The following is a 21,949-nucleotide window of genomic DNA, read 5'->3' on the forward strand; positions in this document are numbered from 1 at the left end:
TTATCCCAAGCAGATGAAGTCAAATGCAAAAAATACAAGAGCTTCCAAGGCAGAGGAACAAAGCATTTTGGTCTGTCTCCTTCACACAGAGGGGGGAATGAGAGAGAAGGTATGATCTCGAGCACCTGATATTGCTGCAGATATTCTCAGTTACGTCAGAAGAGAGAGTTCTTTTACCCCAAGGCAATCTTTGCCTGGTTTTATCCTTGCAGATCTCTGGGAATATGAGGCAGAGCCTCAGCGAGCAGCTCCAAATGAGATATTTCCTTCTTTCTTTTGTTAAGCAGCTGTTGATGCTCGGCTCTGCAAGTAGGTCAGGGGAAGAATGCTTCCCCACGTTGCCTGCTGCTCCTGCTGAATCCAGAGAGAGAAGTATGTTCATCCAGCGTGAAAATGAGGACTGAACATACCTGAAACATAAGGGATTAAGCCACCTGCTGGGTCTTAAACTCTGCAGCTGTCCCCAGTGATAGCTTATTTATTCTGACATTGTTTGCTTTGTTCAGGTTGGAGGTAAGATCCGCTCTCCATCAAAAGCAGTTCCTCTAGCTATGAGGTGAAGAGCGCTAAGCTCATTTTTTAGCAGCACCCTCACATGCCTTTATCAAATTGGGGCCAGAGGAATAGATGGCGTGTGGAAGAAAGGAAAAATCCAAGTGTGCAATGTACAAATGACAACAGAGCAGTGCGGGACAGCATTCTGATTTATGAATCCCTGATTTTACCAGGCTTGTGGGTATCACATTTCAGCCTACTGCCAGCAAGCCCATACCTCAAAGTGTTTTTTAACAAACCCTTTGTAAGTAGTCCTTGGATCCCTCAGAGCACAGATGGGGCATACTGAAACATCGGCCATTCCTGTAGCGTGGGGATTCACAGGTTGGGCTGTTTATTGCCATACATTACAGGGGTGTGAATAGACGTAACAGCACAGCCTTTCCTCCAAAACACATGGGCTTTAAGCAGGTAAGAGCTAGGAAATCTTGATACAGGAAACACTGATCCTTTTGCTTTTCATGAGCAGAGTTGTAGAGATGCAAGAGGCTGACGAGGCTTGTCTTAACCATGCCAAGACTGATCTGAATGTACAGAAGTTGGTGTCAAAGATGCCCCTTTCTGCCACAACTTTCTTCATCCCCATCTGCCTTCAAACACTCAGAGGATCTGAAGTGTTCTGATCCAGTCCCTGCTCATGTCTGGAGCCGAAGCTTCTACTCTGTGACCCTGCATAAATCTCATGGCCTCTCTTTGCTTTAGTTCGCCCCTGCAAACTGTGGGATTGCAGCTCTCCTGCCCCACTGCAAGCTGTGCATAAGAGGCACTTTGCCATGCAGCCTTGTAAAAAAGCTGCTGTCACTACCTTACAGAGTAACACACGGCCCAAGGAGGCAAGTTTCCTTCCCTGAGGAAGGCACTGGCCCTTGTTGTGCCCAAGATACCTGCTGAATGACGTCTGGATACCACAGCAGCAGCAATCAGACATTGCTTATGCCCCATCGCCCACATCCAAGTTCCTCACTGTCTGCTTGCTGCCTTTCAGCCCTGCTTGGCCTTCAAGTTATTTCCCTTTTTTGAGCTCATCAGACGCCTTTATCTCTCCCTGCTGTTTTTTGTCTGTGTTTCTCTCTGCTTGACTTCTGCTTACAAACTCTCAGATCCTGCTGCCTGCCTGTGAATCACAGCCTGCTCTGCCTTAAAGGCACCAAGGGGAAGAAACACAAAACCCTCTTTTCTCCATGGTGATTGATGTGACTCTCTTTATCTGTTACACTTCAGAGCAACTTTTCCACAGGAACTTTCCCTTCCTGCTTCCTAAACGTGAAAACTCACGTTGGAATCCGTGTCAGTGTCACAACCCCCTATCTCACAGCTAAGATGTATGTATATATACATAGCAGACGGTAAATGAGCACAAGCTCTTTTCCTATTGAGTATTTTGAGCGCCGAGGTATAGATCTGCCCCTCCTTTTCTCCCACCGGGAGGCCAGGCTGCTGCCGCCGGTTCTTTAGACAGGCACTGTTTCAGTCCCACGCACACAGACCCAACTGCGCGGGGAACAAGGCTGCAGCCTGCAGCAGGCTGAAGGACGTCTCAAATGAGAGAAATACGATCAGGAACACCTTCCCCGGCCCCAAGGCGGCCGTTTTTGCACACAACGCGGCCGGCGGCACCCGGGACCCAGCCCCACAGGGCGCGCGGCCGGGCCAAGGCCGCTCCCGCCCTCCCGTTGCCACGGCAACCCCTCTCCCTCTCGCTCAGGGCGCAGGCGCGAAGCGCCGGGGCGGCTCAGTGCGCATGCGCATTCTGCTTAGTGAGCATGCGCACTGGGGCGCGCCCAGCGGTTGTCATGGAGACGGCGTCGCTGGGAGCGAGCACAGCCGCCATGAGCTCGGAGCCGAGGTCGGGCCTGCCCTTCCTACCGGGCTGCTCCTTCAGGGACCCCATGGTGAGCGCAGCGCCTGGGCAGCCCAGCTCCCGGGAACCCTCGTCATCGGTGCCTCAGGCCCCTTCCATCCGGGGTACCCCCAGTCCCTGCCTGGTCTTGCAGCCCTGCTGTAGGAGCCCTGTGAGGCCTCTGCACAGCCCAGCTGCTCCAGGGTCCTTTCAGTGAGCTGTGCCTGCCTGGTTCCCTTGGAAGCCTGGTGTCCCTGAGCACATTCCCAGGGAACCTGGTACTCCTTCAGACCCTTCTCTAACTCCCCAGGAGACCTGTTATCTCCAAATTCACCTTATATCTCCTCAAAGGCCTAGCCTAGTCAGCCTGCCTGACTAATCCCCACCTACTAATCCCCATGAGAGGTTGTGTACCTCCTCAGTTAACCTAAAATCCCTGGGGGAACTGGTATCCTGTGAATACCTTACGCCCCAGCTCACCTGACACCCCTCGGATATCTACTAGTGACTCTCAAAGGACTTGAGATCCCTGTAAACTCACCCAAGGGATCTGATACCCACTGAACTCTTTTCCCAGGGAAGCTGGCTTTTCCCAAAGCCAACAGCTGCCTGCTGAGCTCACTCCTCGGGGAACTGAACTCTCTGAACCTACCTGCTTCCCCTGACCTCATCCACAGGAGCTCCCTCAGCTCTCCCAATGCAATTACAAGTCTGTTCCCAGACAAGCAGATATGGCTGAGCCCAGCCTCCTTGGTGCTTTTAAATTCATCTCCAACATACCATTGCATCTTGAATCTGATGTCTCCTTAAACTGCCCTGATAGCTTTGGAGAGTAAGGTTTCCCAAAACAGAACCACTATCTGCAAACTTAACCCTGGGAGATCTAGTACCCCTGAATCCATTCTTTAATTGCCCTGCCAATTCATATGATACCCCAAGGGAAGCATTACTCCAAAACTGACTTTATAAACAGGCAGACCACTGTTTCTCTGAACCACCTCAGTTTTCTCAAAGGGATGTGTTCTGTTTCCTTCAAGGCTCCGGGCAGCCTGGTCTGCTGGTTGGTGACCCTGCACACAGCAGGGGGTTGAAATTAGATGATCACTGTGGGCCTTTTCAACCCAGGCCATTCTGTGATTCTATGAGCCTACTTCTCATTCTGATACTGCCCTGAACCAGGACCCATACAGTCACCTGATGCTTCCATAAATGCCTTCCTTCTATCCCCTGGAGAATTTAATCCTTGATAGACAGTATGGAACTGATGCTCTGGAACCTGAGAACTGACAGTCTGTTCAGAGAACTGGTATCCCTCCACTGAACTGATACCATTGCAGCCTCCAGGATTCTCAAGGAAGTGAGACTTCTCAGCTGTACTAATATTCCTTGGAAGAAGTAGCCTCATCCTGTGCATCTGAATAGATACCTAAACAAGGAAGGTATTTTTTCCCCACTTCCACTGGTCCACAAGTTGAGGATTTGATAACCCCAAATCTTCCCAATATCCTCTTGCAAAAGCAGTACCACAGATGAAAAGTGATACTCCCCAAGTTCCTTCCATTACTGTTTTGGAGCAGCTGACAACTCTGCACTTCCTTCTCCATGGGAAGTGAATATCTCAGGTCTTGACACTGTAACTCATCTTCAACTCAGTGCTATTATAATGGCAGTCTGAGAAACCAATGCCCTTGAATTTTCCTGACAGCTTCTCTCAGAAGCAATGTTCACCACCTTCAGTAGGAAATGGATACACCAGGGCATGCTTGATATCTTTGTGGAACTTAATAGTTTTAAAAGTGGGCTCCTCCATTTCTTCCCAGTGCCTAGAAAGGCCCCAGTATGCTCTGGCATTGCAGGATAAGGAACATCATGCACTTGCATGTCATCCTTTGTCATGGGGCATTCTCCACTGCGAAACAAACAAACCAAAACCTTGGGGCATTGCTCCACGTCTTTGATCTTAATGTTGAAAACTAACCCTTCCATGTCTTCCTGATACCTCTGGTAGATCCTTCTCCCCAAAGGAAAGACCATGACACTAACCCAGTCCTCGCTTTGGGATCTGAGAGGGTAAACCTTCTGAAGGGATGCTGAGCCCTGCTGCAGGTCAGTCAAAAGTTGTTCTACCCGTATCACTCACAGAGCCTCTTAACTTCCACTGTACTCTTGCTGGTGCCTTCCAGCACAGTCACACTGTTTTCTAAGTCAGTGACGACTGAATTTTCAACAGTAAATGGAGTCATTCACTCATACCAAATACTCTCAATCGTGCAGTTATAAAGGTTATCTCAGCATTATTCTCAGTAACGACTTGGAAATTTACAATGCAAATCTCTGCCCCTAGCGAAATATTATTTCTTCTATCAGCAAAACCCCACCTGCTTTAGTCATGTGAATGCTTCTACCGACATCAGTGGCACTGTGTGCAGAAGAAACACCCACAGGATTTAGCAGAGCAGATTGTTATTTTAGAGTAACTGGAAGCATTGCCCTATTGGTGATGTTTAAGGACATCTGGACCCCAGAAATGTCTGTGCACTGTTGCTCAGTGAGTGCTATCACCTCACTTTGCCTCTGTGTTCCAGCCTATAAAATGGTCAGCATAATTCTTGTTTTTCATGTGAATTTGGAGACGTGCTGTAAAAAACCTCTGCATTCAGATAAGATAACGTAGTTAGTTACTGGTTCAGATGCACTCTAAGGAACTGAGACCCTGGGAGGAGAAGCAGTGTTTCACAGAATCACAGAATCACAGAATGGTTGCGTTGGAAGGGACCTCAAGGCTCATGAAGCTCCAACCCCCTGCCACAGGCAGGGCCACCAACCTCCACATTTCAGAGCAGCCCAGGCTGCCCAGGGCCCCATCCAACCTGGCCTTGAACACCTCCAGGGATGGACGGGGCATCACAGCCTCTCTGGGCAGCTGTTCAGCACCTCACCACTCTCACAGCACAGAACTTCCCCTGATATCCAACCTCAATCTTCCCTCCCTCAACTTCAAACCATTTCCCCTTGTCCTGCTGTTATCAACCCTTTCAAAGAGTTGATTCCCCTCCTGTTTGTAGGCTCCCTTTAGGTACTGAAAGGCTGCCATGAGGTCACCCCGCAGCCTTCTTTTCTCCAGGCTGAACAAGCCCAGCTCCCTCAGCCTGTCTTCACTGAGGAGCTGCTCCAGTCCCCTGATCATCTTTGTGGCTCCTCTGCACCCTCTCCAACAGCTCCCTGTCTTTCTTGTACTGGGGGCTCCAGCCCTGAATGCAGCACAGCAGATGGGGCCTCACTGGAGCAGAGTAGAGGGGGACAATCACCTCCCTGTCCCTGCTGGCCACCCCTCTGCTGATGGAGCCCAGGTGTTTGTATGAAACTCTACAGACATGGCAAGAAAAACTTAATTCAGTAGTATTTATCCAATATGGGCTGGCAGCAACTGAGATCAGGAGTTTACATTCTGGGTTTTCCCTTTCAGTTTTGCATTACTCACCTGATATTGTGAGATGTAGCCTCGTGTTCATGCCCTTAAAAGCCTGTGTGCTTCTGACAAGCATTGATATTGCCAATCTAAGGACAAACTTCGTGGTTTTCCTTTAATGTTATTCCCACAGCTTTCCTTTGGTATTTATTGAACAGGAAGGAATGGCAATCCTGCGGCAGGGCTGCTGTTTATGAAACATTCTGTTAATGTGTCTCTAGTAAACTCTCTTGTTTTCACCTGAATGTGTTTTTCTGACTGCACTGCGAGATGTGTAGGACCAGCTCAGAGAGAAAACAGGCAATTACAAGAAATTCAAGTGGGGCCTTGAAGGTATAAATAAGATTAGAGGCTTAACCATGGGGGGCGAGGGAGGGGGAGGAGGAGAAGTGGTTCACATGCCTGAGGTTGGACTGATTGCGAGTCTCAGTCTGGCAAAGGAGCTGAAGCTTTTTCCTTCAGGGCTAGAAATGCCTGCAATTCTGTTTGATTTGGCAAAACTCAAAGTAAAAGCAGAGACTTTATCATAGAATCATAGAATGGTTTGGGTTGGAAGGGACCCTTAAGATCATCTGTTTCCAATCCCCCTACTACAAGCAGGGACATCTCGCGCTAGACCAGGTTGCTCACAGCCCCATCCAGCCTGGTCTGGAATGCTTCCAGGAAGGAGGCAATGCTTCCAAGGATGGCTCATGCTCATGGACTCACAGTTTCTCCTGCTCTCCTTGTTATAAGTGCCGAAAGCCCAGTGGGACCAGCCAGCCTCACGTTGTTCCAAATGCTTTCAGCAGCAGATGTGGGCTGTACTGCAAGCTGAGTAGCCTCCTGCCAGCCAAGTCCAATCCTCCTCTTCAGCAGGGAAGAACACAACTGGGCAGACAGAGCCGACGTTCTATTCACAGCTCTGATCTTTCTTCTGTGCCCATGAGCAAAGCGGGGACCTTCCTGTGGCACATGAATAATTATTGCACTTGAAGAACGGCTTGATAGCTGACATGAAGCAGATAGCAAAGACAGGAAAGGGCTCTAAGAAGGTCAAAACCAAGAATAAACCAACAAAGCTAAAAATAACAGGAGAATCCTATCGTCAGTGTTGTACGGCGCTCACAGAGACAGAATTCTGTTTGTCAGAATGGGTTTCTCATGGATCTGTTGCAGCACCTTACTGTGTGGTTGTGCAAACCTTGACATAAGCTGTGGGGAGAACTGATACCCTGCAGTGTGTTTCCTAATTCCAGGTCTGGAAGCATGACACACCTTGACTGAACGCAGCAAGGGAAATCCTGCGAAATCCCCAGGAGAGGTTTAACAAAACAGCAACAGAAAGCACAGAAGGTGCACAGCTACACTCCTGCAATAGTCAAGGCAGCATCATGGGGCATAACAGAGTGAGGTCCCTTGGAGCTTTGCACTGCTGGAGCACAGAGTAGGGAACAAAAGGTCTGTGAGCTAAATACTAGGGCAGATCAAGTGCAGTTGCCCCATTCTGGACACTGAGGCTTGTGGTAAGCCTGTGCCAGCACAAGGATTTGAGTTGACTCTGATGCTTTGTTCCTCCAGTCACTAACTGTTTATTCAGCCTTCTTGATGTAAGCATTAAGTAACTGCTGCATTAGGTTATAATAAATCACTGTGGAGGCATTCTGGATATCAAACTGTCACTGTTTTTCTGTGCTTTCAGTAGCAATATCTACTAAGTGCATGTAGGATTTTAACAGCTGGATTTTCTTCCACAGAAAACATCCTTTCATCGCTCGCAGACGCTGGGCTACAAAAATGGGTTTGCCTTTTCTCGGCTGCCAACAGTGGGGATCGGCGGGGAGCGACTGTATGTGAATCAGCCTTCTCAAGCTGAATTAGATGAATTATCCAACACGGGACCCACGCTGACCTACGGGCGAGCCAAGAAGGCTCCTCCTTCAGGCTTCGTTCCAGCACACGTGGCTTTGGACAAAAAGGTATAAAGAAGTTTATTCCAGGAATATCGGCTGGCTGAGTTCGGAGACATAAACAGTCAGCTCCAGGGTTCATGGGACAGCGTACAGCAGTTTTCAGATGCCATAGCCCTTAGTCAGAGACAGCTGAACCCCAGTGTGAAAGAGGCTTTCTTTGCTCAGGAGGAGGATTATAATACATAAACGATGTAAGACATTCCCTGCGAGTTACGCCGGAGCATTTCCAGCAGGAGTTTGAAAAGAAATTTGATTAATTCTGAAAAGCTTCAGTTTATAACCATTGCCCTGTAAAACACAGCCTGCTCTCCTGCATTTCCAAAAGTGTACTGAGGTTGTAACTGAGCTTAAACTGTGAAGTCTTTCTGCATTGAAGTTCCTGCTAGACTGTCTAGCTTTGGTCTATCTATATATGCTCATGCTTGTCACCACAGCGTGTTAGAGCCTGCTGCTCCAGCTTTGCTTCCTGCATTAAATCTTGGTGATCCTGTCAGACTAGGAGGTGGCTCTGTGTCTGCAATCCTGAGCTGACCCTCGCTTTTAACGTGCTGGTTGCTCTGAACTGCAGCTGCAGACAGAAAAGTCCCTGCAGAGTGTGAAAAGCTCAGCAGCCCTGAGCACATGCAGGGGTTGCACGCTGCCAGGCAGCTCTGGAAAGACAACCCATGGGAGACAGGGTGGGGGACAGATGTCCTGTGTTAGTTACTGCTTCAGGGGCCATTCTTTCAGAGTAATGTAAACGTTGCTGTTTTAATGTCAGATACTTCCCTGTCCCTTCATTCAAACTGTAGTAGTAACTGCTTGATTACATAGGTCAGTGGGCTGATGTAGGCTGGATATGCAAGGCTTGGTTACCACCTACGTCCTCTTAGGCTGGATGTTGTGTTGAGGGACATGGTTTAGTGGGAGCTATTGGGAATAGGTGAGCGGTTGGACTGGATGATCTTTTAGGTCTTTTCCAACCTTGGTGATTCTATGATTCTATGATTCTTAGAAGCAATGAATGCTCTTGAAGGCAATATTCCTTGTCCTTCTTTCATTCACGGGACTGAGAGTGACTGGCTTTTGGCAGGGCATGCAGTGTGTGTTTCCTCTGTGTCCTGATTTCTTTCCTCGTTCCTCCAGGACAGATTGCCTCTTCCTGCCTGTGCTGGATAGATGTGAGTTCAAATGAACAATACAGGTCCAAAAAACCACAAATGTCATCAAACTGTTAACTAAAATCACCAGATCCTTTTGCAGACCCTTGAAAGAAAGTCAGATATGTCTGTAAACTAGATGCTGACAGTAAGCAAGCACTAGTTAGTAGGTAAAATAGCAGATGATCATGGAGAAAAGAAAGTGCTGTATTTATGACAAGTGTCTTGTGCAGCCAAACTTAAAGAAGGCAAATGTTGATGAAAGCCCTCGTGAAGCCTCCATCGTCAGTCACAGATTGGGCTAACAGCTGGCTTTGATGATTTTATAGAATCATAGAATCATAGAATCACCAAGGTTGGAAAAGACCTTCAAGATCATCCAGTCCAACTGTTCACCTATTCCCAGTAGCTCCCATTAAACCATGTCCCTCAACACAACGTCCAGCCTTTCCTTGAACACCCCCAGGGTCGGTGATTCCACCACCTCCCTGGGCATCCATTGCAGTGCCTGACCACCCTTTCTGAAAAGTAATACTTCCTCATGTCCAGCCTGAATCTCCCCTGCCGTAGCTTGAAACCATTCCCCCTGGTCCTATCACTGATGACACGAGAGAAGAGGCCGACCCCCAGCTCACTACAACCTCCCTTCAGGAAGTTATAGAGAGCAATAAGGTCTCCCCTGAGCCTCCTCTTCTCCAGGCTGAACATTCCCAGCTCCTTCAGCCTCTCCTCATATGGCCTGTGTTCCAGACCCCTCACCCTCATAGATTACAATCCAGTAATTTTTCACTGCCAAATTGGAAGTACATTCTTTGGATTAACAGACTAACCGTGGTGTTCAGTTTGTTTCTTTCTCTCTCCCTTTGGGACCTCGTCCCCCTGGCAGGTTTTGAAGTTTGATGCCTATTTCCAGGAAGACGTTCCTCTCTCTACAGAAGAGCATTTCCGTATCCGCCAAGTGGGTATCTATTACCATTTGGAAGATGACACCATATCTGTCATAGAGCCTGTCGTGAAGAACTCTGGTATTCCTCAAGGCAAACTGATCAGACGTCATCGCGTGCCCAAGAACGACGGCGGGGATCATTACCACTGGAAGGATCTGAATCGAGGCATCAGCATCACCATGTATGGCAGAACATACCGCATCGTTGACTGCGACCCATTCACACAGGTGAGTTCCTGTCATGGAGAAACTGACACTGAAGAATCCCAGGTGTTACACGAGGCAAGATCCGTTAGAATCCAGTCTGGTATTCTCTATCTGCAGCTCTCACCCTGAGAATGCTCGTGATCTTTCATTTTACATTTTGTGGAGACTTCTTTCCTCATAACAGCAGGTATTTCAAGGTACAGTATTTGCTCTGAGAGCAGTTTCATACTGCTGCACCATTCTCTGTCCTGAAGACTGCACCCTACACTACAAATTCTAAGGTTGTTTCTGGGTTAAGAGAATTGGTTTAATTAACTTCTATCTGTACAACGGTTCAGATGCTTAGAGTCCTGATGAACCATTGTGCGTAGACGAGAGGGAAATTACCAATCTTAATTATTTTCCAGCTTAATACTCCTCTGATAAGAATAGGGGATGGGAATGCTGTCAGTAACTCGGCACTCATCTGCAACAAACCATAGTCAGTGGATTTAGGATCATAATATAAGCTGACCTAAGACTGCTTATTCATTGCCTGTTTTTTATTCCTAGCTATTTCTGTACTGGTTACATTAAATGACAACAACACAGTGACTAATAGTAACATAAACCAATATACTGGTATTCTTTTAGACTGTCCCCAGTGCAACCTGGGCCCTGGCCAATCCCTATTCTTTCAAGCAATTCCCAGGATCAGTTCAAGAGTTTGAGCACTCCGGGGACCATTCCCAATAGATGAGTTCCATGCAGCCAACTTGTTCTGGAGACTGAGTGAGTTTAGATGCGGGGTGATCCTTGCCAGTTGGCTTCAGTGCCCAGGAATGTTCCCAATCATGTAATCTGTTAGTACATACGTCTTTGCTGAGTGCATGTGGGATCTGCTCTGCTGGAACTAGATGGCTGTTCAAGTCAGTTGACATCAGATGAAGATCTGGTTCTCCTGCTAATGTTGGTTATTTGATGGAAAACATGGCACGAGCTATGTGGGTCTACATTTCAAGGCCACCAGTCTATTTATCATCAACTGGCATGCTCTAGATCAGAGCTTGAAAGTGTAAACCTGCCCTGTGAATCTTCAGGGTGATCTCACATGCCCAATGGAGATGTTTGCACAGGTGCTTCCCAGGCTGGGTATTTTCACAGGCCACATCCCAGAGCCAAACAAGGAAGAAGTCCATTGACTTCTGTGGTTGTTTTCAGTGACTGAGGTGAATGCACAAGTAATACCCTGGAGTTTGTTTATGCATCTAAGGTAAGCCAAAAATCCCTTTATAAACAAACAGATTGTCCTCTTTCTGTGGGAAATGTGCTTCTCCTGGCAGATGAACTAAAGCTGCTACTCTGGACACATATCCTTCTGGCCAGGGGGCCTTGGAGGGCCTGCTGTGGGTCACACAAACTTCCAGTGTCTGACAGAATGGAGGACACTGAATCTCTTACAAATTCAGACTGCCTACATCCATGGTTATACACTAATGTAATCTTTTTAATTCACATAGAAGAGACCAAACTGATTGTTATTCTCCATTTAATGCCCCAAAGGCAAGGAAAATTGTGCTCAAGTACAATTGGACTGAGGATGTTGGGGGCAGGACTGCCCTGCATAATAAGGGCAGACAAAGCAAGAACCATCTTAGTTGTCCCCTGTTGTCTTTGCTATTGCAATGAACTGAAACCCCTGCAGCCTGGTGAGCTATGCAGAATGAATTTGCAGTGTTCTGGCAACACTCATCTCAGGCAACCTGTAATCTCTGATCTTCAGATAGCTTCAGCCCATCTTTTATCTTCAGAACTCAAGTCAGCAATTCATACATCGGATGACTTTCCTAGGTATTCCTGGAGAGCCAAGGAATTGAACTGAACCCTCCAGAGAAAATGGTTTTTGATCCCTACACAGAACTGCGCCGGATGCCCATGCGGATGTACATCACACCATCAGATTTTGACCAACTCAAACAGTTTCTGACTTACGACAAGCAGGTGAGTGATCTGGCAGCGATCATCTGTATGTGTCACAGAAACCTGCATCTTGTGAGTGCCTGCAGCTTTATTCATTCTGAAAGATCTCAGTCCACTGGACAGACTCCAGATTTGCTCCTTTTTTCGCATTTGTGAGAAACAAAATATTTCATCTTTTTGTTCAAGTTTGTGCCTTGTAAGCAGTTTGTCCTTGGACTGCAGAGCCCATTCTAACGATCCTCCGTTTCTTTCTTGCTCTCTGTTGTGATGACATAGGATACCTGCCTTCAGAAGTTAGCAGACCAGGCCAAATGTTGTTCTATCAGAAATGGGTATGCTACATTCCCCCAAAACACTGAAGCTAGGTGCTAGAGTGAACTGCTTCAGATAAATACAAATGCCAGTTGCTCTGATTGCATTCTCCCTGTGCACACAGTTGACTAGCACTCTTCTTCCTGCTTATCCTTCTTCTTTTTATCATCTAACAACGGTGTAAGAAACCCTTTAGACCACCCTACAGTAGTAAATACAGCAGGGCTCAATGTTAATGACTGTTTACATGGGTTGATAGTGACAGAACAAGGGGGAATGGTTTTAAACTAAGAGAGGGGAGGTTTAGGCTGGATATTAGGAGGAAGTTTTTCCCCCAGAGGGTGGTGAGGCACTGGAACAGGTTGCCCAAGGAGGCTGTGGATGCCCCATCCCTGCAGGCATTCAAGGCCAGGCTGGATGTGGCTCTGGGCAGCCTGGGCTGCTGGTTGGCAACCTGCACACAGCAGGGGGTTGGAACTGGATGAGCACTGTGGGCCTTTTCAACCCTGACTATCATTCAAACAGTTACTGGACATCAGCTGGGCATTAGCATAGTCCAGAATCATATCCAGTTGCTGTTTTGGATATGGTTGCCTTGTTTTGAGGAAGGCAAACAGTTTTGCTGTTTGGATGTAAGCTAGACTATGCCCGCTGTATTACTGATAGTTTAGCCTTAAGGACTCAAGTCTGGGCCAACTCCGTGGAAGCTGCTGGATGGTCTGTTTAGGAGCAGCACCTTAAGGAACTCTTGAGCTGTTCCACTATCTGCAGCAATCCCAGTAGGTGATGGACTTGGAAGCATTGTAGTGTGAGCTGTTTGATTTCTGTGCCATTATAGAATAGAATCATAGAATGATAGAATGGCCTGGGTTGAAAAGGAGCACAGTGCTCATCCAGTTCCAACCCCCTGCTGTGTGCAGGGTCGCCAACCAGCAGAGCAGGCTGCCCAGAGCCACATCCAGCCTGGATTAAAACAAGACATTTTCTATAGACAGAAGTGAGATGGGGTCTAGAGTGAATGCAGTATCCTCAGAATAACTACAGACATATCCCTCTGCCTTCGGTAGAGAATTGGCCATGAAACCTCAATATTTGCCATGAAACCTTCAAAACTAAATTCTGCCTCACTTTATTAAGTTTCATTATAAAAATCCCAGTGCTCACAGTACAAGGGCTTGGTTCTTCTGCACTTGGCAGAGAAGACTGCTGAGTTACTTCCAATCACCCGTCCTTTTTTAGCCAAAATCGTTTGGACAAAGCACTTAGTAATTCTAATCCATGTTTGTTTTTTGCTGCCTGTTTTTTATCCGCCTCAGGTCCTTCGCTTTTACGCCATGTGGGATGACACCAAAAGCATGTTTGGTGAGAATCGGCCTTACATCATCCATTACTACCTGGCAGATGACACAGTGGAGGTTCGGGAAGTCCACAAGCCCAATGATGGCAGAGACCCATTCCCAGTACTCATAAAACGCCAGCGCTTGCCGAAAACCTTTGTGGACAAGAAAAGTAAGTTTGGAGCAGCCAGCACGTCTGTCTGTGCTAAAGCACCTTGGGGGGTGGAGGTAGATGTGGGAACTGTGTTAGAGGTGCATCAGTTCAAGAGCTGCAGGCGTCATCAGTTTGTGGCCAAAGGAGTATTCTTTCAGTGATCATTACAGTCTGTATGCTGGGAAGCAGAGCACTACCCACAGCCCTCTGGAGATTTTTATACTGCTTTCTTTTGCATACCTTTTCACTGAGAAATATTAACATTTACCTGATTGCTTTGGGTTTTTTTTTTTCCCTTTTGCTCCCTTGTCCTTAGAGACCTTCCCAAGCTGTGTGCTGGAAATCTCTGATCAGGAGGTACTTGAGTGGTACACGGCTAAAGATTTTGCTGTTGGCAAACCTACCACCCTCCTTGGACGCACGTTCTTCATCTACGATTGTGATGAGTTCACACGTAACTTCTATCGTGACAAATTTGGCATCACAGACTTCCAGCCAGTGGAGATAAAGGAGAAACCACCTGAGGAAGTACCCCAGGTACTGTAAGCAGTTTTGAAAGGGAGAGAGGGAAATCTGCAGTCCATGTGTGCCCTGGTAATGTAGTTTCTTCTTAAAGAAAAGAGCAAGTAGAAGAGTAAGTCAAAGAAAGCTAAGGGTTAAATTGAAGAGCAACTTGAGGAATCATAGAATCACAGAATCCATTTGAGTTGGAAGGGACCCTACAGGCCATCTGTCCCACTGCCTGCACTGAACAGGGACACCCACAGCTCCATCAGTGCTCAGAGCCCATCCAGCCTGACCTTGGCTGTCTGCAAGGATGGGGCACCCACAGTCTCTGGGCAACCTGTGCCTGTGCTTCACCAGCTTTATCATAAGAAACCTTTTCCTTATATCCAGTCTAAATTTCCCCTCTTTTAGTTTGAAAAGTCCCCCTTTTCCTATCACAGCAGATCCTGCTGAAGAGTCTGTCCCCTTCTTTCTTACACCCCTCCTTTACATACTGACAGGCTGCTCTCAGGTCTCCCTGCAGCCTTCCCCTCTCCAGGCTGCACAGCCCCAGCTCTCTCAGCCTGTGCTCATAGGAGAGCTGTTCCATTTTTGGGGCCCCTCTCTGGATGCTCTCCAACAGGTCCACATCTCTCCTGTACTGAGGACTCTGCAGTGGGATGCAGTACTCACAGAAGGCAAGCCAAGGATGGACGGTCAAATTAAGATGAAAGTCAAAATGTCAATTGTTAGTAATGTAAAGGACAGAACTGGCACTCTGACTATGCCTATACTATAAAGTTATATGTCAGGGTTTGTTTTCTGGCTGCCAAGCAAACTGGAATGGTCTGGCTGCAGTCATACCACTAAACTCTATCTCACTTCTCCAAAAAAGAATTGCTGAGTCCCAAATGCCTATTGGAGATGGTCACTGCCCATGTTACCTCCGAAGGAATGGAATGGAGTATTAGCTTGCCCAGTCCACAGACACGATGGGGCTTAGGTTAATAGTGTAACCACACAGGTGATTGAGTTCCTGTACACAGGAAGGGTTAGTTATTAGTTTACCCCTGGTCTCTTTATTCAGAAAAACTACCTGGCTTTCTGATGTTGAGATTTTCTTAGCTCTTATGGAATATTTCTATAAATGAGGGATATGGATCCAACACGTGGCTGGCCTAGAGCATTTCTGCTGGGCAGAGTGTCACAGCTGTTGGCACCTGGCAACAGAAGAAGTCTTTTCAAACAAATGCTTTCTTATAAGCTGTCTTGCAAACATTTTTGTGTTGTTTCAGCTCTTTCTCCTTGGTATCCCCTCTGACTGCAGGTGATTCCTCCCTATAATGGTTACGGCTTCCTCGAAGACTCCCTTCAGAACTGCTTTTCTCTGTTTCCAAAGCCTCCCCGGAAAGATGTAATTAAAATGCTGGAGAATGACCACAAAGTGCTGCGGTACCAGGTAGCCCTGGTAAGTCCTTTCCTTGATACTGTGCACGTGTCAGCTCGTGTTGTAGAGTTAGAAGAATGGCAGGAACATGCTGCTCAGACAAGGCTGGTAGCAAATTTTGTTCTGTGCTGGTGGCTCAAGAAGTAAGGAACACATGACCCTTAGGAGATCCCATTGGGTAATTGTGTGCTTGCTGTGATAATTAGTGGCACGCAAAGGTAGGAGGGGAAAAAAAACACAGCAAGGCCAGGCAGTGTGAAATAGATGTGCTACAAAACCACAGCCATTTATGGAAAAACTCCCACTGACATCAGCACGTGACAGATGGCCCTAATTGAAACAGCACTGCAGCTGGGCTCTGTGCCTCTGCCTGCCTCCAGCTGCTGCCACAAGCGTGAGCTTGCTGTCTCTCTGCTGCTGGATCCCAGCACCTGTCCTTCTCCAGGCTAGTCCCAGCTGCAGCAGCCAGTAAGGAGCTGTGCTGGCAGAGCAGCCAAGCTTCAGTGTAGAAGCAGGGGAGCCCACGGGGACGGTGCTTTCCACCCACAGCAACAGTGTTCTGGCTTTAGCCCTTGTACCAGCTTTGCAGCTGGTTTATGCAAGGAACCTCTGGCACGTCTAGCAACAGCGATGGCATTTCCTGTGCTGCCTGGTGCCTGCCCTCTCCAAACACTCAGGGTGAATAAGAGCTGATTTCTTTTCCCTATTGTGCAGGAGTTCCTAAAGGTCACAGCTGATGAGTTCAGACCAACTTTATTTTAAACTAAGTAAGTAAAACCAATGGTGTGTCAGGGGAGTGTCTTCCTGTGAGTAAGAGCTGAAAGCAGCACCAACCCCTCTCAAGCAATCATTAAAATGAAATATATAACTTTAATACTAAACTTTACAGCCAGCCTTCCTCTGCATGATGAATCATTCCATATAGGATATTCCTTTCTCTTGAATTACTCAGTCTGGAAATACTGAATGCTCTTAGTCACTGCAGCCCAAATTCTGCTTCTGTTAGCCTGACTAGAGCAAGCAAGCTTTGAAATTCAGGTATTCAATGCTGTTACCCTGTGACAGTGTATATGCAATTTTTGCCTAATCAGCTGTTTAGATTTACTCAGCTAGAAAAAAAAGTTATAAACTCTGGGCATGGTTCAGATGTTCTTTTCCAAAGCCACTGCATTTCCTCCAGGAATCACCAAACCCTGTGGACGCCAAGCGTCGCTTCATCCTCTCTTATTTCCTCTCCAATGATATGATCAGCATCTACGAGCCACCAGTCCGTAACTCTGGCATCATTGGAGGCAAATACTTAGGAAAGACCAGAGTTGCCAAACCAGGCTCTACTACAGAGAATGCTGTGTACTACGGGCCCTCTGACCTCACCATTGGTTCTACCATTGAAGGTAAGATCTGGTCTGGCTTGGTAATACTCTCTGAGCACTGGCTTTTGCTACCTGATCTGTCATTTATTGCACAGACAGCATATATACCTTCCATCATTAGAAAGATCTGTACCTTCTGGATGTCACTGCTGTTCAGTTTCCACATCACCTGCTGGTGTGAATTGATGTAACTCTGTTATTGTCAGTGTGTGGACCGTGGACATAATTAGGAAAATAGATACATCCTTGCTTTAATACCTCTCCCACAGTGTTTGGCCACAGGTTTGTTATCACTGATGCTGATGAATACGTGCTCAATTATATGGAAAGCAATGCAGAAAGTTTTCCTGCGACAACACTGCAGTCCATGAGGGATCATTTTCACCCACGGCAGGTGGTGGAGGAGACTGCCAAAAGGTAGGCTTCAAAGGATGGCACATGGAGCTAAGTGAGACTCGGGGCTGACAACTTAGGGGACTTCCAGCAGCTTCCACGGGCTCCAGTTTGCTGTCTAGTGGCTGCTCAGCTGATTATTCAGCTCCAAGGATGTGTCTGAACAGATACAGCGGGTGGTCAAGAGTGTACAATATCATGTCACGGCTGTCACTGACCCAAAAACCCTGTGGGACAGCTCTGGCTCAGCAGCAGAGACACCTTCAGGTGAATGAATGCAGTCATCTTTTTCCAAAAGGGAGCTGTAAACTGTGATAGGAGCTGCTAACAGTCACTTGATCTGGTTGCAGGCTCAGAGGAGCATTGGTGGATTCGTTTTTACTTTTGCTCTGGCTCTCAGCCTGTCACAGCCTGTACATCATCTCCTTTTTTAGCTGTCTGTCTGGAGCCACTGTAGTCCACACAGCAACAGTCCTGTAACCTCAGGACACCCTTTTGAGTCAGTTTGTGGAAGTTCAGAGGCTCTGGTTGAAACTTGAGCTGCATGCAGTACCTGGGACCATATAAAACACACAACCAAACCCTCTTTGTTCCAAAGTATTTGGTGCACAAAGCAAATGTCATGCAGACAGAAAGCAGTTTCCCTAATGTCCAGTATCAGGATTTAGCTTCACCTGCAAGTTCAATCTGAGATGAGCTTGCCATAAAAAACAAACACCCCAGAAGCCTGCTGTGTATTCAGAAATACAGCCTGGTCAGCCATGGGGGGCAGCCAGCACGAAAACATCACAGTAGGGCTGTAAGAAGTAACTTTTACTTTCTATTTTCTCTTTCCTTCTACAGTGATGTCCCTGCTCCAGGGACCAACGAGCAGGAACTGGATGAACTAATTGCACGGGTTCAGGAAGAGCTGAAGCTCCATAACTACTTGAACTACAGCAACATTCGGGAGGCATTACTTCGTTGTGACAAGGATGAGTCTGGTTTCCTCAACAAAGCAAAATTTTTGTCTGTTTGTGACAGCCTGAAAGTGCCGACCAGCGCCGTTCTGGTTAACAAGGTCAGAAGGAAGGGGTGCTGTGCATATTGAATGTCACCCCCTGTCGTGTTCTGAAAGATGTCTTTTACAAACCAACCCTATCCAGGCTGAATTAACAGCCATTCTGTCCTACAGAGCTCCAAGAAAAGGGTGAAAGAATCCCAGTTCAGAAAGGCTTCTGAGCTGTTGGACCGAACCTTTCTCTTAAAGGAGGAAGTAACAATTCCTGTCCTTTACGTAATGCAGGTTGTCCCCAGCATGCTATGAAAGGCTTGGTCAAGCCTTAGAGATGAGCAGAAGAGGAGGTTGCAAATCGTGATAGAGAAGCATAGGTTCCTGTGGAGCTACTGAGTGTTGTGACTTAGGCACACCTGGGCATGAGTAGAGATGACACTGAGATGCTTAGGGGATCACCCTTATGAAAGCTTAGACACATTGTGAATTTAACAGCAGCTGAATTGAAGACTTGAGAACTAGGTGTTTGAGAAAGAAAAAAAATAATCTTAACCATTGCAAACTCTTTCCACGTTTATCTGGCAGCCTGATCATGCTGTGGGAAGTCAGCCTATGATCCATCTTTCTGCATTTGTGCCCATTTGCTGAAGCTCAGTGAGCCTGTAGCTCACGAGGCAACTTAGCTTTCTGTGCTGCCATATTTCAGGCCCCCTGTGGCCATTAAGTTAACCCAACTGAAGCAGAGCCTTGCTGGGCACGGTGAGTGAAAGCCCATGGAGATCAGTCTGCCTAAGAGAAAACGTGAGAGAAACGGCAACAAAAAATGCCTGCAGAGGGGAGGGAGAATGCTTCCAGCAACATGACTGCCAAGGATGCTTTCTTAGCATAAAGTGATATACAATAGATTAGGGGTCAGTAAAGGCAGGCTCACGCCTTAAAGAAACCCAGGAACCAGAGAGAGTATTGCCCCTGATAGGAAAACATGTTCTACCACAGCCAACTGTGAGCATCACAGACATGGAAAGGTGCATCACACGCAGCTGGTGTCCCTGAATGTGCACTGAATGCACTGAGGCCTTTGGCCAGCACCCATCCTTGCTGTTCCAGAGTCCACTGGAGATCCCTTGGCCTTGAGGAACTAGCTGGTGACTGCTCTTTCTTCACTCATGCCAAGAATGGGAGTCGAAGCAGAAAGTCTGTAATAACTGAGCTCAAACCTCGTGTTTGAATCTCCATCTAGACTTTGGCACTAAAAGCATCTCTCTTGAAATCTTAATAAGAACGTGCCCAGAGCCCATAGCAGCATGGCAGCACTGTAAATGAAGCATATGGCAGATGGTTAACTTGTGTGGCCTGGAGAGGAGCACAGCTGTCAGTCACACAAGAGCAAACCCAGTAAATCTGTCTCCAGGCGACGAGGGGAAGAAGAATCCTTTCAAGGAACTCTGATATTAGACCTTTTCCATTTCCCTGGGTGTCAGAAGGAGATTAGTTATGCAATTAAGGAAACAAAAGCCTTCTTTCTTCCCCTTAAGCATACAAAGGCTGTAGCTCTGTAACACAATGCAGGGTCAGGCATGGATACCAGAACTGGTTCATTAGCAGGGCTGTCACTGAGCTCAATTATCTGTGTCTCCACTTGCTGCCATGTGCACGTACCGAAGAGACACCACCAAACAGTGCCTGTTCAGATGCAGGCCTCCATCCTGCTTCTGGCAGGGATTTCGGTGAGGTTTCTGAAAGATGTGCTATGGCCTTTGCCAGTCTTTGGCCACAGCTCCGTTTTTTGTGGCTCTGGTGTCACTGTGGTGACGCTTAGAGGGCAAACCCTAACCCTAACACTTTAACTCTTGTCCTTGCAGAGGTTAGTGTCATCTGTAGGCACTCAAGGTTACCTGTGATCCAGGACTACAGAGCCAGTCCGCTCTTCTGCTCTGTCACATAGAGTACCTTGAGCACTTTTCCTTACAAAAACATTTGCAGGTTCCTCCAACTCTTTCTGGCATTGCTTCTTTTTTCCCCCCAGCTGATTGACCTGTGCTGCTGTGGAGATGACAAGATAAACTACCGGGACTTCCTCAGGGCCTTCCCCTCGTGACCCTCGCCTGGAAGCCGAAGCACAAGACAAGCAGTGATATCTTTAGCTGAGCTGACTGTGAGACCTCGCACTTCAAAAAGGACGCTCTGCCTTTTACCTTTGCTTCTTTTCCTCTCTCCCTTCCTTCCTTCCTAATTTCACCCTCACTTGGATAACCTTCCCAACCCACTCCTGCCGTTTTTGCTGCCATCAAATTCAACCTCCTAACTGCTGAATATTGAAATGAAACCCACAAGAAAAAAGAAACGTTTTGGAGAACCACGGCCAGGTTCTTCTACTGATCTCTCAACTTTTTAATGCTGTACGGCAAGGCTTGCTAGAGCTAATGGAGTGACAAGCATCTAGATTTCATACAGAGTTGAAAGGGGCCTGCAGTGAAGACTGCCAGTTTAAATGTTTATTTACATTGCAAGAAGACCTAAGAGCTCTGTCAGAAACCATAATAAATGCATGCTTGCTAGTGTGACTATAAAGTTATGCATGGCTGCTGTGAAAGTGTTAAAGAGTAGGCTTTAAATAAATGTACCTCAATGACTAGAATAGCTAAGGATTATAAGCTAAGAGTAAGTATATAGCTAAGAGTAAGGAAAAAACCCACCACCACAAAGCCAATTGTGACTCTGGCTTTACTTAAAATGGAGTAGTAGTTTTGCTCTCACGTATCTCGTGGAAATTGCAGGGTCTGCACACAGATGTGCTGACAGCAGCTTTGCATTTTTTAACAAAGGGTTGGGAGAACGGTTTTAGAACTGAGATTACATCTAACCCCAGCTCATGCAACTGTCATCTTACAGGATAGGTCCAATGAAAAGGAAAAACTAACCGTTGGCATAGCAATAGGGCTATGACACTTCTGCTCAGGCTGCTCATCTCTCCCTGAAAGGAAACATGGCAGGAACCTTCTCAGCCCAGCTGACACCTGCCAGGAATCGCCACTGAGCGCAGACGGAGGGCAGCTATCATGCACACAGAGAACAAAATGCCTCTTTAACTCAGCTTTTTGCGCTGTGGGTTCCCACTTCCACTGCCTCCCCTGTTTCAGGAAAGGTCCCTGCTCTTCCCTTCTGGGCCCATTTTGTGCTGCTCTTCTCTCTGACTGAGAACTGTTAAAGCAATCTCAGGTCCATCTCAGATTTCAAAGCATGGCTTGGCGTTGTATGAGGTGCCTTCCGAGCAGCAGCAGCTGAAAAAACTTAACTTCTAACAGCCACTCTACACAGCTTTTCCAGAGGCCCAAGAACTTGCAGTTGAAGTTACAGGAGTTACAGGCTGTAGAAAAGAAAGTGAG

The 21,949-nt window shown here is 47.2% G+C and overlaps 1 protein-coding gene across 1 annotated transcript; it reads left to right on the plus strand.

The window, feature by feature from the left end:
• The first annotated feature begins 2,378 nt into the window (after positions 1 to 2,378).
• Positions 2,379 to 20,924, plus strand: EFHC1 (EF-hand domain containing 1). Its single transcript, XM_042883520.1, has 11 exons — positions 2,379 to 2,447; positions 7,601 to 7,822; positions 9,842 to 10,129; positions 11,939 to 12,088; positions 13,696 to 13,888; positions 14,187 to 14,407; positions 15,684 to 15,824; positions 16,984 to 17,197; positions 17,446 to 17,593; positions 18,413 to 18,629; positions 20,590 to 20,924. The coding sequence occupies exons 1-11, from the start codon at positions 2,385 to 2,387 to the stop codon at positions 20,659 to 20,661; spliced, it is 1,929 nt and encodes a 642-aa protein (XP_042739454.1). The 5' UTR covers positions 2,379 to 2,384; the 3' UTR covers positions 20,662 to 20,924.
• The last annotated feature ends 1,025 nt before the right edge of the window (positions 20,925 to 21,949 follow it).

The sequence above is a fragment of the Lagopus leucura genome, unplaced genomic scaffold (assembly GCF_019238085.1).
Source record: "Lagopus leucura isolate 7727_CA_CO unplaced genomic scaffold, USGS_WTPT01 Super-Scaffold_100038, whole genome shotgun sequence".
In the NCBI taxonomy this organism is placed as follows: Eukaryota; Metazoa; Chordata; class Aves; order Galliformes; family Phasianidae; genus Lagopus; species Lagopus leucura.